This window comes from Phodopus roborovskii, unplaced genomic scaffold, assembly GCF_943737965.1.
Source record: "Phodopus roborovskii unplaced genomic scaffold, PHOROB, whole genome shotgun sequence".
NCBI classification, from domain to species: Eukaryota; Metazoa; Chordata; class Mammalia; order Rodentia; family Cricetidae; genus Phodopus; species Phodopus roborovskii.
This window is the reverse complement of record NW_026126648.1, coordinates 11698258-11713589: the sequence shown is the minus strand read 5'-3', so window position 1 is coordinate 11713589 and position 15332 is coordinate 11698258. Positions and strand designations below refer to the sequence as shown.

Genomic DNA, 15332 nt, shown 5'->3' with positions numbered 1-15332 from the left:
TTTGTGAGCCATATTACTTTTATAAGATAACAGTAAGTAAACTTTTCCAATTTACTTGTAGTTTCCTTCACTTCTCTTAGAATCCTGATTCAGCAGTTAAGCTGGGAGAGCTGGCAGTGCTGGCTGCTGGTTCATTCACAAGCTTTACACATTTTCCTTCTTTGGCAGCATATCCAGAGGCAGGATCTAGTGAGGAGAGAGACAGGCTGGCTGAATGCCTGAAGAAGCTGACTGTTCCCATTGCAAAGTGTTATCTCTTAAGCTATTAAGACAGATTTTTCTCTCCCTGAAGTAGGAATCTAGACACGACCCCATTGGCACTGGCAGCAGGGGTTTCTTCTGGGGCAGTTACATCCAGTGGCAGCGCCCCCACACATCTTTTTGAGTATGGGTCCTTCTATTTTCTGAGTAAAGCTGAGTTCATACTTCAGCTTTAATTCATCTAGCTTAGCTCTCAATTTCAAATTTTAATTTGTGAAAGCTGCAGGCGTCTTTTATCTGCAAACAGTTTCCACCAAATACAGGGACTGCTGGCTCTCCAACGTGGCAGACAACTGCTCCTGCCTTTCAAATTCAGTTTGAGACCCTCTCCTCAGCAGTGTGGAGATTTGTAACTTCATTCTGTTCTTCTGCTCTCTGGTGGATGGACTTTGCTTCTTCAGTGACTAATACCAGACTCTGATGAGGTTGAGCTGCTGTTGCCACCTTCCATCTTCCACCTCTGCAAACAGAGTTTCAGTCACTGTCGGGATCCAAGGCTTGTGAAGAGCTGACCCATCTACACCTGAAGGTCTTGATCTTCCTGTATGAGCTAAGGTCTTGATCTTCCTGTATGAGCTCTCTCCAAGGCGTTACAGTAAGACACTGCCCCCCTCCCTCCCTCCCTCCCCCCCCCCTCCTGTGGGTCTGTCTGCTGCAGTAGGGAAGTGCTGAGACATTCTATTGCTCTTGTTTGCACTGCAGTTTGATCTCCTCTCCTTTCTCCTTGAGGGCAGTCTTCACACTTTCCATTTCAGTTAGCTCAGTCTGAAGAGCCAGCACATCCGAAGGCATGCTGAGCACACGTGGTTCAGACATTAGCCAGGGTTCTTCCAGCTTGTGAAGAAGTCCTGGTGGTCCAGCTTCTACTCTAGCTGATGGTCACTGAGCCTTGCTTCATCTAATTCTGCTCATGGTTTTATCACTTCTGGATCATTCCCTCCCTCCCATGACTTCTGTTCCAGCCGCATTTTCTGTTGTTTAATAGTTTCACATTCACAACTCAAAGTCTGTATCATCTGACTATTGAGCTCAGTTTCTCTGAAGAGTATACTCTCATGTTGATAATTCCAGTCATGAACTTTAATTTTCTTCATGACATTTATCCAGTTGCTTCTGTTTGCTTCCTGAATAGCTGTAAGCCATACTGTGCAGCTTTCAGTCGCTCCTTTTTACTCTCTCTGAGCTTGTTTGGAAGACCTGTGCCATCTGCCACCATGTTGTTTTCAGCCTACTCTCCCCTCACGCTCCCTGGCTGTTGCAGCCAGAGGCCTGTCCTGAGAGCACTGGGTGGCAGGATTCATGACACTAAATCCATCTGAGTACAGAAACACCATCCCATTCATTTCACTAGGCTGTAGCAGTCTTTCTTTCATTACTACTGGCTCCCCAAATAATGACATGGAGACTTACTATTAATTTTGAAATCTTGGCTTACCTTAGGCCTGTTCCCAACTAGCTCTTACAACATAAATTAGCCCATTTTTCTATTAATCTATGTTCTGCCACTTAGCTACCTTCTCCTTTCTGTATGTCCAACTTCCTCAGTATTTCACTGGCATCTCCCTCAGGATTCATCCTGAGTCCCTCTTCCTCCCCAGAAGTCCCACCTAGTCCTGCCTAGCCATTGGCCATTCAGCACTTTGTTAAACCAATCAAAAGGTATCTTTCACACTGTGATCAAATATCCTGCAGTATTAGATCACTGCTAAGTAAGCCCTGGCTTTAAAAAAAAAAAAAAAATACAGTTCTTGGGGCTGGAGAGATGGCTCAGAGGTTAAGAACACTGGCTGTTCTTCAGGAGGTACCTGAGTTCAATTCCCAGCAACCACATAGTGGCTCACAACCATCTATATAATGAGATATGGTGACCTCTTCTGGTATATAGGCATACATGTCATTAGAACATATGCATAATAAATTTTGGAGAAAAAAAAACAGTTCCTGAATGCTTAAATGATGTTTTAAAATGCAGAATAAAATGAAAATTTGTATACTTTCATTTTCTGCAATAATTGTAAAGCTGGTATCTTGCTTTGCAAGACTTTAAAAATATTCTCTACGAGGAAGGGCCTAGTCCCTACTCCAAATGACTTGACAGATTTTGTTGACCCCTCCTGGAAGGCATCACCCTCCATGTGAAGTGGAGGGGGATGGGATGGGAGGGTGGGGGGGGCATGGGAGGGAGGGAGAAAGGGAAGGGTGGAGAGGGAACTGGGATTGATATGTACAATAAAAAATAAAAATATTCTCCATGTAGCTATTAAATGTTTAACTTTCTGATAAATTTTAGAGTATATGTTTGAGTTATTGTTTTTGTTTTTCAAAGCAGGATTTCTCTGTGTAACCGCCTTAACTGTCCTGGAACTTAATTTGTATGTAGACCAGGCTGACCTTAAACTCAGAGATATGTCTGTCTTTGCCTCCTGATTGTTGGGATTAAAGGAGTGTGCCACCATGCCTGGCTAAAGCATATGTTTTTAATTGAGAAGAAAAATGGAAGTTCAGGTTTGTAGTACTAAGAAGAAGAGCATAAGCAAAATTAAGACATTATGCAATTACAAGAAGTAATTGTTTCTGGGTTTGGTTTTCTTTGAGGGTGGTAGTGAGGGTCTAATGTATCTGGGGATAGCCTTGAACTTCTGATCCTTTTGCCTCTATCTCCCAAATACTGGCATTAGAGGGGAACACCATTATGCCTAATGTCTCAGGTACCTTCCTATTGCTATGATAAAACACCCATTTCCAATACACCTTTTAGAAGAGTTTAATTGGAGCTGACAACTCTAGAATAAGAGTCTTATCACCAGCATGGCTGTGGGCAGTCAAGCATGATGTTTGAGAAGCAGCTAAGAGCTCACATTTGGATCCACAAACAGCAGAGAACACACAGGGGATGGTGGGAGAGTTCCTTCAAAGCTTGACCTCAGTGACACCAAGGCCTTCCCAAACAGTTCTGCTAATGGCACCAACTATTCAAATGTATGAACCTATGGGGGCATTCTCGTTCAAATCACCCCACCTAGCTAGTTATTAGAAATAAGACAGTGTTTTGTGCTCTCTGGATTGGCTATGACATTTGCTCACAGAGTTAATTTTTTTTTTTAACTTTTATTGATTCTTTGGATTTCATATCATGCATTCTGAGTCTACTTGTCTTCCTGTCTTCTTGCATCTGCCCTCTGTTCTTGCAACTTAACCCTCAAGTCAAAACCAAAAACCAATCAAACAAACAAAACAAAAAGAATCTTTTTATGGAAGCTGTAGTGTGGTCTGATGTGTCACATAGTTTACCCTTCAGTACATTCATCTTTTCTAGCAATTGTTCGTTGCTTGAGTCACTCACTGGTCTGGCTCAAGGTCTCTGATTTCTGCTACATCACCAATTACAGCCTCTCACTGGAGCTCCTCTTGGACATTCTGTTGTCCTGTGTCATGGAGATCCTACAGTTTAGATTTGTAGGTCAGTCCCTTTCACAGGCTCCAATAGTTCATAGATTTAGAGGATGTCAGGGTGAGTCAATTCATCCCAGGTTCTGGGCCTACATGGAAGCTGATCAGCTTGCTAGCTTTCCCTCAGCATCACTACCCAGATGAGCTCACCAGCACTGCCTCAATTAGCTCACCCAACACAGCCTACAGCAAGGAGCAGGGCTAGTTCTGCTCTCACTTGGGCTCTCAGATCTAGGTCCCCCTCATTCATATGGCTAGGGCCAGCTCTACTGTTTTGCCTACTAGGTACAGGGCCCTCTCTCCTGATTGCTCTAGGGGGTTAAAGAGAGATCAGCTCTCATACCCTCAGGGCTGGCTCTCTTACACCCACAACAATAGGGTCAGCTCTAGTGTACTACACAGGCAGGAAGCACAGGTCACTGTCCTGTGTTGCAGCCAGTGAAGGAAGGTCAGGACTAGCTTTCCAACTCTTGTGACCCCAGATGTTGTGGGATATTTGTACACTGTGTGAAGATGTATTGCTGTGATTGGTATAATAAAGAGCTGAATGGCCAATAGCTAGGCAGGATTTCTACCTCTCATCACATCCTATACAATTCTATCCTCTCTTAGGAGAGAATAGTATTTGAAGTACAGCACCTCGGTCACAAGTTTACCTCATTGCCCACTGACGTGCCACTGCTAACCCTACTCAGTAGGCAAAGTAAGACTTGAGATATACAGACATACTGAACATTTTTTTCAATAGATAAACACATATACTTCTCTTTAAAAGACATATTATCTCTATTTCCATCTAACACTATGATGGGTAATCTTTTCCTTCCTTTTTACCTATCTGTAAATAATGTCTCAAGCATGAAAAAAAAATGAGCTCCAACTTTCTTCAACACATTTATTTATTTGTTCAATCATTTTATTTACTGCAAGAGATCATTGCCTCCTCTTCACTCGGAGGGTACCGACACAGGACAACTATCACTAGATCTTGTCCCCGTCCTGCTGCTAGAAGGCTAAGAACTCTGATGCATTCATGCAAAAATCCCAGCCACCAGGTGACCTTGACACCCCATCTGCCCATTCCTTCCCGCTTGTACCTATTCTACAAGTTGCAACTCTGAATAAAATACAGAAAGAGTTTCAAATTGCTATAACTCTATCTCAATGCAAGTAGTGTAAAATAGAGACGTTGGGTTTTCCTGTTGGGACTTGGGTTTGTGCATATGGATGTTCTCTTCATTTAGGTAAGAAACATAAGAGAACATAGGTTAGACAAAAATGTGCTAAGATTTAGATTTATCAACTTCAATGTGGGAATAAGACTCCCTAGTGGAAACATATAATGGGTAGATGGAAATGTAAGTCTGGAATTCAGACAGAGGTATATTTAGAGAAGTATATTTGTCTATTTGCACAGAATGAGTGTTAGAATGGACAGACAGGAAATAGGGAATAATAAAAAATAATATAACAAAAACCAAAAGTGGTAAATTTAGACTAATGACCAACTGTGTCAAGCCAAAGGTTTAATGACAGTTTCCAAAAACCATATGAGTTTGGCTATGTGGTAGTCACTGGTGACTTTTGGAGTAGTGGCTTCAAATGCAGTGTACACAAAAGTCAGAATACAGAGAGTTCCATGTATGAAGAATGAGGAAGCAGCCAGCCATGGTGATATGTGCCTGTAACTTCAGCACTCAGGAGGCAAGAAGGCTGCTAGATTGAGGCCAGCCTGGACTGCAGAGTGAGGCCCTATCTCAAAAAAAAAACAAAAAAAAAACCTTAAAACAGATAGACAACAACAAAACCAGAACAGGGACCAGGTGTTCCCATCAGAGTTTCAACTGTGACTCAAATGCAGAATCAGAGAGGACACAAGCTTGTGTGTTGGAATGCAATATTTTGAACTGGGAAAATAATCACACATCACATGCATATCACTGTCCCTTCATCTGATGGCCAAAAAGCAATCTTGATGGTCACATACTATAATCTCATTTTATTCATGAAAATGAAACATAGACTTGTGTTCATAGTTGGCCTATAAAATATTCAAATAATTTTATTCCCCCTCTCAGGTTTTTATTTTTATCCTCTCTCTCTCTCTCTCTTTCTCTCCCTCTCTCTCTCTCTCTCTCCCTCCTTCCCTCCTTCCCTCCCTCCCTCCCTCCCTCTCTCTCTCTCTCTCTGTGACAAGGTCTCATACTGTAGCCCAACTGGCTGGGAACTTGGGAACTATATAGCTCAGGCTGGCTCTGAACTTGTGGCAATTATGCTGCCTCTGCCTCTGCCCCCTTTCCCCCCACGAGCTCTGGGATTACAGACATGTGCCACTATACATGACTCACCTATAGTCACGTATAAAATGGGACCATATTTCCTGTTTACTTAAAACTTATGAAAGACCCCCACTATGCTTATTGCCTGTTTAAATTGCTCTTGCTAATTTGCCAAGGTCAAGTTATGAGAAAAGTACAGGAGGGAACCAGGTGCTGCTCTCATCCAACGCCAACCAGATATCTGTGGTCTGCAGCTTGGACCAAAGCAAGGTCAGCAGGACAGTGTCCAGTATGCTGAGATAGTCATAACTGAATTCTTTGTATTCTTTGTGCCCAACCCGAATAACCAACTGTCCTTGGTTAACTACAACTGCTACATTTAGATGACACAATGAAATCCCTGTAACCATGCTTCTGCTTCTGTAAGCCTGCTTCTTGCCACCCCAACCCTATATAAACTGCCTGAGTTTTAACCTCAGCACGCTCAGTCCCCCGAAAGACTGAAGTGTCCACAGGTACCTGTGTAAACAATAAACAACCTCTTGCACTTGCATCCAGTGGTCTGGTCTCGTCTCTTGGGGGCAAGGGCCTTCCCCCTGACAGGCTCCAAACTCTTGGGGTCTCTGGGGGTCTTTCACTTACACATTTTTATTTTACCATAATTATAGACTTTGTAATAATATAATAATTATAGAAATGGTAAAAATACTATAAAATCCCATGTCCCATTTACCCAGTTTGTCCTACTTGTATCCTCAATCACCTACCAAAGAGCACTTAGCTGTCCTGTCACAAGCATCATTTTCCTTAGTACTTACTTCTACAAATAAATAAGAATATACATCTGGGGTGTTTACTATCACTTGTAGACTATTAAACAATGCCTAACTGGAAGGAATCAGTTAGGTTTTGTAAAACTAAACACAAAAGGTTATTTGCTTTCTTGAAAACCAAGTTATTAAAACATGAGCACAGTGGTAGACTTTCTCACCGGTTTTTACCATCCTATGCTAACAACGGGGTCGGGAGCATGGGTAGTTTGGGGTGTCAGTCGCTAATGCTTACCTTACGCCAGAATTTAGAGGGAAGGCGTGTTGTTCCAGCTAGAACAAGTGACCGATGGGCATCTGGTACACAGCGAGCCCTCAGTCACCGTGGGACGAGTAGAGGGATGACTCCCCGGTTTACTAGGGGCCCGCTGCAAAGACTTGGCTACGGTTCCCGAAAGCCTTCGGGGACAGCACGCAGCCGAGCGGCGGCGGGGATGCCCTCACGCGAGTTCGGTCTCCGCACGCACGTGACGACTGGCTTGAAGCAGCCCAAGCTCTCGCTACTCGCAGCGCCAGCGCGGAGAGAAACGCAGGCTGCGCTCCAGTCTCCCGCCCGCTGCGCGGGAGCCCCGCCCCCGTCACGTGACCCCCGCGGCGCACGCAGGCCCAGTGGCGCTTCCGCTCGCCGCTGCAGCAGACAGACATGGCGGGGTCTCTGGGCGGCATGTTCTCCGGGCAGCCCCCCGGGCCCCCGCCGCCCCCGCCCGGCCTCCCAGGCCAGGCGTCGCTCCTGCAGGCCGCGCCCGGGGCTCCGAGGCCGTCCGGCAGCACCCTGGTGGACGAGTTGGAGTCGTCTTTCGAGGTGAGACGTGGGCGTCTTCGCGCAGCGTTCACTCAGGCTGCCCCGGCCCCCAGGGCCTGCCGGGGATCCGGGAGCCCATGCCGGGGATCCGGGAGCCCATGCCGGGGATCCGGGAGCCCATGCCGGGGATCCGGGAGCCCATGCCGTACACAAACATCTTTACATGATTAGCTATCCTACCAGCCCTTTAAGAAAAAAAATGGCCTTTTTATAAGACTGGCTGTCAATAAAGAATAATTGGGGCGGGAAGGTGTTCCATGAACTAAAGTTTCAGAAGTTAGTTTTGTTTGTTTGACTGAGTTTCTTTGGGTTTTGTTTCGTTGTTTGTTTGGTTGTTTGTTTGAGACAGGGTTCTTTTTACGTGTAGTCCTGGCTGTAATGAAACTCACTCTGTACACAAGACTGGCCTTGAACTCAGAGATCTGCACGCCTCTGCCTCCCACGCACTGGAATTAAAGGTGTGTGCCACCACTGCCCAGTCTGAACTTAGTTTTTTAACTCTGCGTGGCCAACTGACTCTGGCGAAGCCACCCAAGCTTTGTGGGACAATGGGTCTCATGAAGTATGCACATCCTGCTCACACCCCAAAAAGTTAACTTTTGCAGTGCACACAATGGGCAGTCTGATTTGGTGAGCTGTTGCAAGCTTGGGAAGTCCTTGTGATTGTTTCTGTCTATCAGATCTGCAGCCAAGCAGGAGTTATTACTCTTGAGAGGGCCTTCACATGTAGTTATGGCTTACGTTTGGTTCTGCATCTTTGGGTTTTACAAGTATGTTTGCTCACTGCTGCAGGTGCTCTTGCCTCACAGCCTGTGTTCATTTGTCAGCTGCCATCCATGTTATTTTCCACCTATTTTGTCTTTATGAAGGGTTGCTTGTGCCTCTGTGGAGCACTCACATGTGTAGCTCAGTTGGTACTCTTTCAGGAGATCTCCTTCTTTGGGACTTGATTCTCCATGTGACACCATTTATCACACAGACACCTCTGTTCCTTATTAAGTGTCCAGAGATATATTCCAAGTACTTACAATATAGTGCTGAACCACACAGGCAGACCTGTCAGTAGGAGACAAATAATAGTGGCTGAAAAGAATGGGTAATAATGTGTTATTTATGTGGAAAGCATGCCAAGCTCCATTGCAGAGCATGAACAAGAGGGGGACCATTTAGAAAGAGGGGACATAACATTTTTGAGATAGTAATATATATATTTCATGTAAGGGTCAGCCACAGTGGCTGTGATGGGATTGATAGGCATCCAGGATGTGGAATAAGAGAGTGAGGAAAAGGCAGATGGTAGGAATAAGACCATATGATGGTCAAGTGAATACCAGAGTCTCAGATGCCAGACCAGTTGAGATTTATTTTACCAAGTATTTACACTGGTCTGAGGTTTTCTCAGTACAAACTCAGTAAGTGTCCCCTTGTTGACTGGCCTCAGGGGAGGTTATCTCTTGCTCATAAGTAATTGCTTGATGTGTAAATAGTGCATTTTTATGTTTTGATCACACAGGCTTGCTTTGCCTCCCTTGTGAGTCAGGATTATGTCAATGGAACCGATCAGGAAGAAATTCGAACTGGTGAGATTTCTCTCTTTGCGGATAGCAGGATTCCTGTTATATTTTCATGTTCAGCCCTGTATGTTGTGTATCTTAGAACTTTTCCAGAGAGTAAGATGGATGGGGATGGCCCCCACAAGTTGTTGCCTCTGTTCACTTCCCTAGGTGACATGTTTTAGGAGTCATTATGAACCACCTAAAATGAGCTGCTCATGTGCATAAAGAAAACCAGTGAGAACTGTTTATTTAAAAACCCACAAATTATGTTGATCTTTTGACAGCTCTGATAGAGGAGTAAGTCTGCTGTGCGTATTCTTAGCTCCATTGTCCATGACTTTTGACTGTCTTTTGAATATTCCATTTTAAATGGAAATTATGGTCCTAATTGCTGTGTCTGGGTTGTGTTTCTTTGGAAGACTTCATGACTTCTCTATTGTGTAAAATCTGTGACTTCCTACTAGTCACACATGGAAACTTGAAGATGATTGTTGTTGCTGTCATCCAGATTAAAATCCATATCTCGTGTTTTCCTTAAAACTTGCTTTCTCTCTCTCTTTTTATTTTAAAGGTGTTGATCAGTGTATTCAGAAGTTCTTGGACATTGCAAGACAGACAGAATGTTTTTTCTTACAAAAAAGGCTGCAGTTGTCTGTCCAGAAACCAGATCAAGTTATCAAAGAGGTACAAACCGCCCTCCCCAACTTTAAGGAGAACAAGTGTCTAGATTCCACTGTGTCTTAACAAGATATACTCTCTTCCTGTGAGTTGTAAGAGGTCTTTATAGGTCAGAGGAGGATGCCAGTGTTTATGACAGCCTGGACACATGGGGGGGGGGGTTCATTGGGGAAGGAGCAGAAATGCAATCAGCTCTACCTGCTTATTTCACACCCTGGTTTTCATGAAAAAGTTTCTTAAAGAGTTGGTTTTGCCTTCTGAAAACAGTTGGAAAGCCATCAGTAATTTAGACAGGAACTGTAATTGTGTCCCCTAATTACCTTACCTGGTAGGAAATGGTTTATAAACTTTGCTTAAGGAATAAAAAAGTAAATATTGTAGCAGGCATGGTGATGTATATGTTTAATCCCAGCTCTCAGGAGGCAGAGGCAAACCTCTTACTAAAGAAGGTAAATATTCTGGCCAAAATTTCTGAAAAGGGGTAAGTTAGTCTCATTTGCTTTAAACTGAGATATTTAGAAACGAGTTGCCACAAGAATTAAGAAGCTTTAATGGTATTGGGTAAGTGAGATGATCCCTGACACCCCAGGATACAAGATCCTGAACTTCCAGCCCCAAGGCCAGTGATACTGCCCCTGAGAAATGCAAATTTGAGAGTAGTGGATTTTGGCAGCTTTTGAAATAACAAGTGAACCATGACCAGTTAATCAGAAAGGGCCTTTTCAGCCACAAGACCAGCTGTTGATAACAGGAATAGTAAGAAGATTGTAATCTTACAGACTATTGTAATAGGTCACCTCGATATGAATACTCAAATGTGTGGAAATGCTTAAGGCTACCATTTAAGCATTTTGCTTTTTTTTTTTTTTTTTTTTAATGTATGTGTATGAGTGTTTGCCCTCATGTTTGTATGTGCACCATGTATGTTTCCATAGAGGCTAGAAGACTGCATTGGATCCTCTGGAACTAGAATTGTAATTGGTTGTAAGCTATCTTGTGGGGGCTGGAAACTAAACCCAGGTCCTCTGCAAGAGCAGTAAGTGCTTTTCACCATCAAGCCATCTCTCGGACCCAAAACCAATTTTTAAATAAAGGATTTACCACTGCTAATAGCTTTTGAAAAAGATGTACCATTTTAACAGTGAATAATCTGAAATTATGGAACAGTAATGTGGATTCTTATAGATAGCTGTTAACACTTGTTTCGTATTTTTAGTGTTTGGTATTTTTCAGCAGTGGTCTTTTAGATTCTGAGGTAATTTAATCTTAAAAGTCTTGTTGGAGGAGTTGCTTTTGCTGGACTGTGGTGGCTCACGCCTTTAATTCCAGCACATGGAAAGCAGATCTCTGTGAGTTTGAGGCCAACCTGGTCTACAGAACAAGTTCCAGGACAGCCAGGGCTGCACAGAGAAACCCTGTCTCAGAAAACAAAAACAACAAGATTTGCTCTGGCTGATTGAGATAGAGCAGCAGAGTGATGGGCTTTAAAGATTTTGCATCCCCTTGCTTTGAACTGGCTTCCTAGTGTTGCTTTTCCATGCCCATGGTGCCGTTTTAGCATTTCTAAGCACACGCTCTTCAGCTGAGCTATATCTCCACCCCTACCTGAGTTACCCAAACTGACCTTCAACTCACTCTGACCTTAAACTTCATGATCATGATCCTGCCCCAGCCTCCTGAGTATCTGGGGTTAGAAACCTACACCACCAGGGTGTTTCTTAGTGCTCCTGACTAAAAAAGAGCTTTATTCATTTACTCTTGTTTGTTAGGACTAACCTCATCACTCCTCTCCCTGCCCGCCCCTATCGTCTGTAGGATGTCTCAGAACTGAGGAGTGAACTGCAGCGGAAAGATGCGCTGGTCCAGAAGCACTTGACAAAGCTGAGGCACTGGCAGCAGGTGCTGGAGGACATCAGTGTGCAGCACAAGAAGCCAGCTGAAATCCCCCAGGGCTCCTTGGCCTACCTGGAGCAGGCGTCTGCCAATATTCCTGCACCTCTGAAGCCAACCTAAGAGCACACTGGCCTGGCATGCAGCCTACAGCACTGCCAGACATCTTTCCTTAGAGACGTGGTCTATTGGAAGAACTCCGTTGATAGTGCATGGGTGTTAGTTACTTATAAGGTGGGATTTAAATATGAAGCCCAGGCTGACCTTGAACCTATGGATTCCCCTGCCTCAGCTTCCTTAGTTCTCTAAACCCCTAGAGTACTTTATAAAATGCTGAAGCTTTGATAAAGCAAGTACGTTTTTGTTTTGTTTTGTTTTGTTTGTTTTTTGTTTTGTTTTGTTTTTGTTGTTTTTAACTTTAGGGATGTTTGGACTGTGAGAGTAATCACACATTCTTACTTGGCCTTTGCCATCTGTTTTGGTAACATTTTGTCATTTTTGTGCCTTTATCTCTGGATTTTTTTTAGTTGTGAGTTTGGTAAAAACCTGAAGGAAAAGGTTTTCAATAGTTTGAGAAGGCAGGGGATATAGTTTGGTGTCAGCCTTAATCATCCATGGTAGTGGAAGCAAATCTGTGAATTTGCTGTTTCAACCCTTTTGAACTACCTCACGAGGCATCTGACTCAACAATGCCATGCTTCCATAGTGGCACAGGGTGAGCATATTTGCAAGTGGTTGAGGAGAGGCTAAAATATGCTGCCAGTGTGGTGTTACCGGAGGATGCTTGCCTTCATGTTGGATTTTTATCTGGGTCCTTCTTCACTGACTTGAAGGCACATGTATCAGAAGCATTTGCTGAGTGCTCTCGGTCTGTGTAATGATGGTTGGTGTAAGGAATGGAGTCATACGAAGGCATGGGTGAGGTCTGGGGGGCCAGGGCTGCCTTGGATTCTCTCTGAGTTTTCTATGCATGCTATTTATTTGTTTTTCTTTTTTTAGAGCAGAGTACTTCTCTTTACCCAAAACAAAATATGCCATACCTCTTGAACAGTCAATGCATTTCCAGCTTTGTTTAGTCTTGTGCATTTTGGATTCTTATCGTCTGCTTCCTGCCTTCCCTAGCACAGCCATCTGGTCTGTGCAGCTCCTGAATTCACCCTCACTGCATAGCTTTTTTTCTCTTTTCTTTCTTTTTTTGGTCAACTTTCTTAGGTTCTCCATATGCATTACGAATTGTGGCCCTCTCTGGTACTTGCTCTGTAGTATGCCTGTGAGAGTTAGGCATTTCCTTGATTATGTGTGATTTTACTCTTTTCATGTATGAGCTTGGTTGTATAATATTTAGCACATGGACCAATGAGAACCAGCCTGAGGCCATCAAGTCCCCTTAATTAGAATGTGTAAGTTAAACAGTGTTGGAAAATGTAGGCTGGGCATGGTGGCATGTTTGTAACCTATCATTTAGGAGGTAGAAGGAGGATCAGAGTTGAATGCCATCTTCAGCTACATAGCAAGTTTGAGGCTGTTGTAAGCTACATGAGATCCTGTTTCACAAACCCCTGTGGGAAACAAACAAAACCACACCAAAACACCACCCACTTTATGAAGCACTGACTGTCAGCTTTATATTTTGTTGGTTTCTTGGCTAAAAACTAAACTGATTACATTTTTGTTTGTTTTTCAATACTAAAGGAGATGGTGAAAATACTGGAAACTGTTCTTGGTGTTCAGTAAAGTTTACTTTAAATTAGTATATGTACAAATCATTGTTGATTTTTTTTTTTTTATTGTGTTCTACAGGTAAGATGATTTTCCCATTTTGTCAGTTTGTCAGCATCCTTTCTATGTATTGATGTATTTGTGAACTTGTTTTTTTTTGGGGGGGGGGGTACATGTGAATTTTTGTGCAGGCCAGAGATCCATGTCATGTGTTACCTCTTTCCACCTCACTTTTTGGTACACAATTTCTCACTGAATACGGGCCTTACTTTACTGGACAAGACTGTATGGCTGGCAGGCCTCAGTGATTATCCTGCCTCCCTCTCTTCCCAGCACTAGGACTGAGCTACTCTGCTGGGCTTTTCTGGTACAACAGATCTGAGCTCAGGTCTCCAGCTGCACCTAAGTTCCATACTGAACTATCTCCACTATCTCCCAGTTCTACCCGTCTTTTTCTTACTACACGGCAGCTTGCCAGTTGGTGGATGAACACAGAATCTCCAGACTGCATGTCTTCCAGGGATTTCCCCTGGCTGACTGCTCCCACATGTAATCCAACAGACTGAAGGAAGGCGTTTTCAAACCCTGTTTATTACATCTGCCTCTCTGCATAAGACCCGCCTTTCCACATGTACCACTGTGGTGATTCTGCCATATTACTGTCTGTCCTTGGCCCCTTCCTTGCAGCTCACTCAAATCGTCTTAAATAACTCTTGTAATGGGAGATGCCATTATGTATATATGTTTCTCATACTGGTTAATGAATAAAGCACTGTTGGCCAATAGGAAAGCAAGATAGGAGGGACTAGGAGACAAGGAGGAAAGAGGAAGTGGTAAGGAGGAGTCAAGATGGAGAGTCTGGAGAAGGAAGAACCGCCAGCCGCCTCTCCCTGGTAAGACCATGTGGAAATACATAGAAACGGGTTAATAATTAAGACAGAGGTAACCGATAAGAAACTAGTACCTGGCCAACAGATTATATCAAATACAGAGTCTCTGTGTGTTATTTGGGGCTGGTGCGGCGGTGGGTGGAAAAACCTTACTCCTTACACTCATGATCTTTCCCAGCTCCTGATTCAGTCTCCAGCCCTATTTCCCCCATAGTGTTTGTCCATCCCACAATTGTGCTTGTAATCATCTTTGGCCACAGGTCAGATGGACACTCCACTTCCTTATCTTCTGTACCTGAACTTAGCTCTTTAACACGTCTTCCTTTTCCTATGTGCTTCTCTCCAACCACTTACTGGGAGTTGGGTCCCTCACTCTTTGAAGACCCCTTCTCAGTTTGGCTTTCAAAAGTGTAGTAGCAAGAAACACAGTTACAGAAACTAAGCTGGTTGTGCCAGTGCTGAGTGTTAATTATCCTGCCCAGCATGGCTGTTAGTATTGGGGCCAATCCTGGACTCCTTTAGTGAGCTGTCTGCTCAGGAGCAGTGCCAGTCACCGGAGCAGTGCCAGTCACCCTAGTCCAGACTTCTGAATGATCCTTGTTCAGATAGCACAGACCTAAAAAGAAATAACCATAAGCACTCAGCAGAGCTTGCCCTGTTACTCTGCTGAGGAAAATGGGGTCAGAAGGTCAAACCTTAGTCACCCTGAAGTGAGATAAGTCAGTTTATGATCATTGGACACATTTACAGTCCAAAATAAAGTCACCGTGCCATTTGAAGTACCAGACATCATGCTGGATTGAATGAATGACTGCCACTGTTACCCCATTTGATGGCTGTTTTCAACTTGACAGGCTCTAGACTCTCCTAGGAGAAAGGTCTCTCGGCATGCTTGTGAGAAAGTTTCTAGATGAGGCTGATTGAGGATGAAAGGCCCACCCTGTGGACAGGACCATTCCATGGGCTGGGATCCAGTG

At 43.8% G+C, this 15332-nt stretch overlaps 1 protein-coding gene and 1 pseudogene across 1 annotated transcript; one reads left to right on the top strand and one right to left on the bottom strand.

Annotated features, from left to right (window-relative positions):
- Nucleotides 1–494: 494 nt before the first annotated feature.
- Nucleotides 495–1477, bottom strand: LOC127213631 (protein Spindly-like; annotated as a pseudogene).
- Nucleotides 1478–7430: 5953 nt separating this feature from the next.
- Nucleotides 7431–13509, top strand: Med28 (mediator complex subunit 28). Its single transcript, XM_051174075.1, has 4 exons — nt 7431–7622; nt 9136–9202; nt 9750–9862; nt 11672–13509. Exons 1-4 carry the CDS (start codon nt 7464–7466, stop codon nt 11867–11869), a joined length of 537 nt encoding a protein of 178 aa, XP_051030032.1. The 5' UTR covers nt 7431–7463; the 3' UTR covers nt 11870–13509.
- The last annotated feature ends 1823 nt before the right edge of the window (nt 13510–15332 follow it).

What these genes read in the sequence shown, in the direction of transcription:
- Med28 (XM_051174075.1), top strand. Translation starts at nt 7,464, where the DNA reads ATGGCGGGGTCTCTGGGCGGCATGTTCTCCGGGCAGCCCCCCGGGCCC. An exon ending in TCAGGAAGAAATTCGAACTG is followed by an intron (nt 9,203 to 9,749) that starts GTGAGATTTCTC and finishes TTTATTTTAAAG; the next exon opens with GTGTTGATCAGTGTATTCAG. An exon ending in CAGATCAAGTTATCAAAGAG is followed by an intron (nt 9,863 to 11,671) that starts GTACAAACCGCC and finishes TATCGTCTGTAG; the next exon opens with GATGTCTCAGAACTGAGGAG.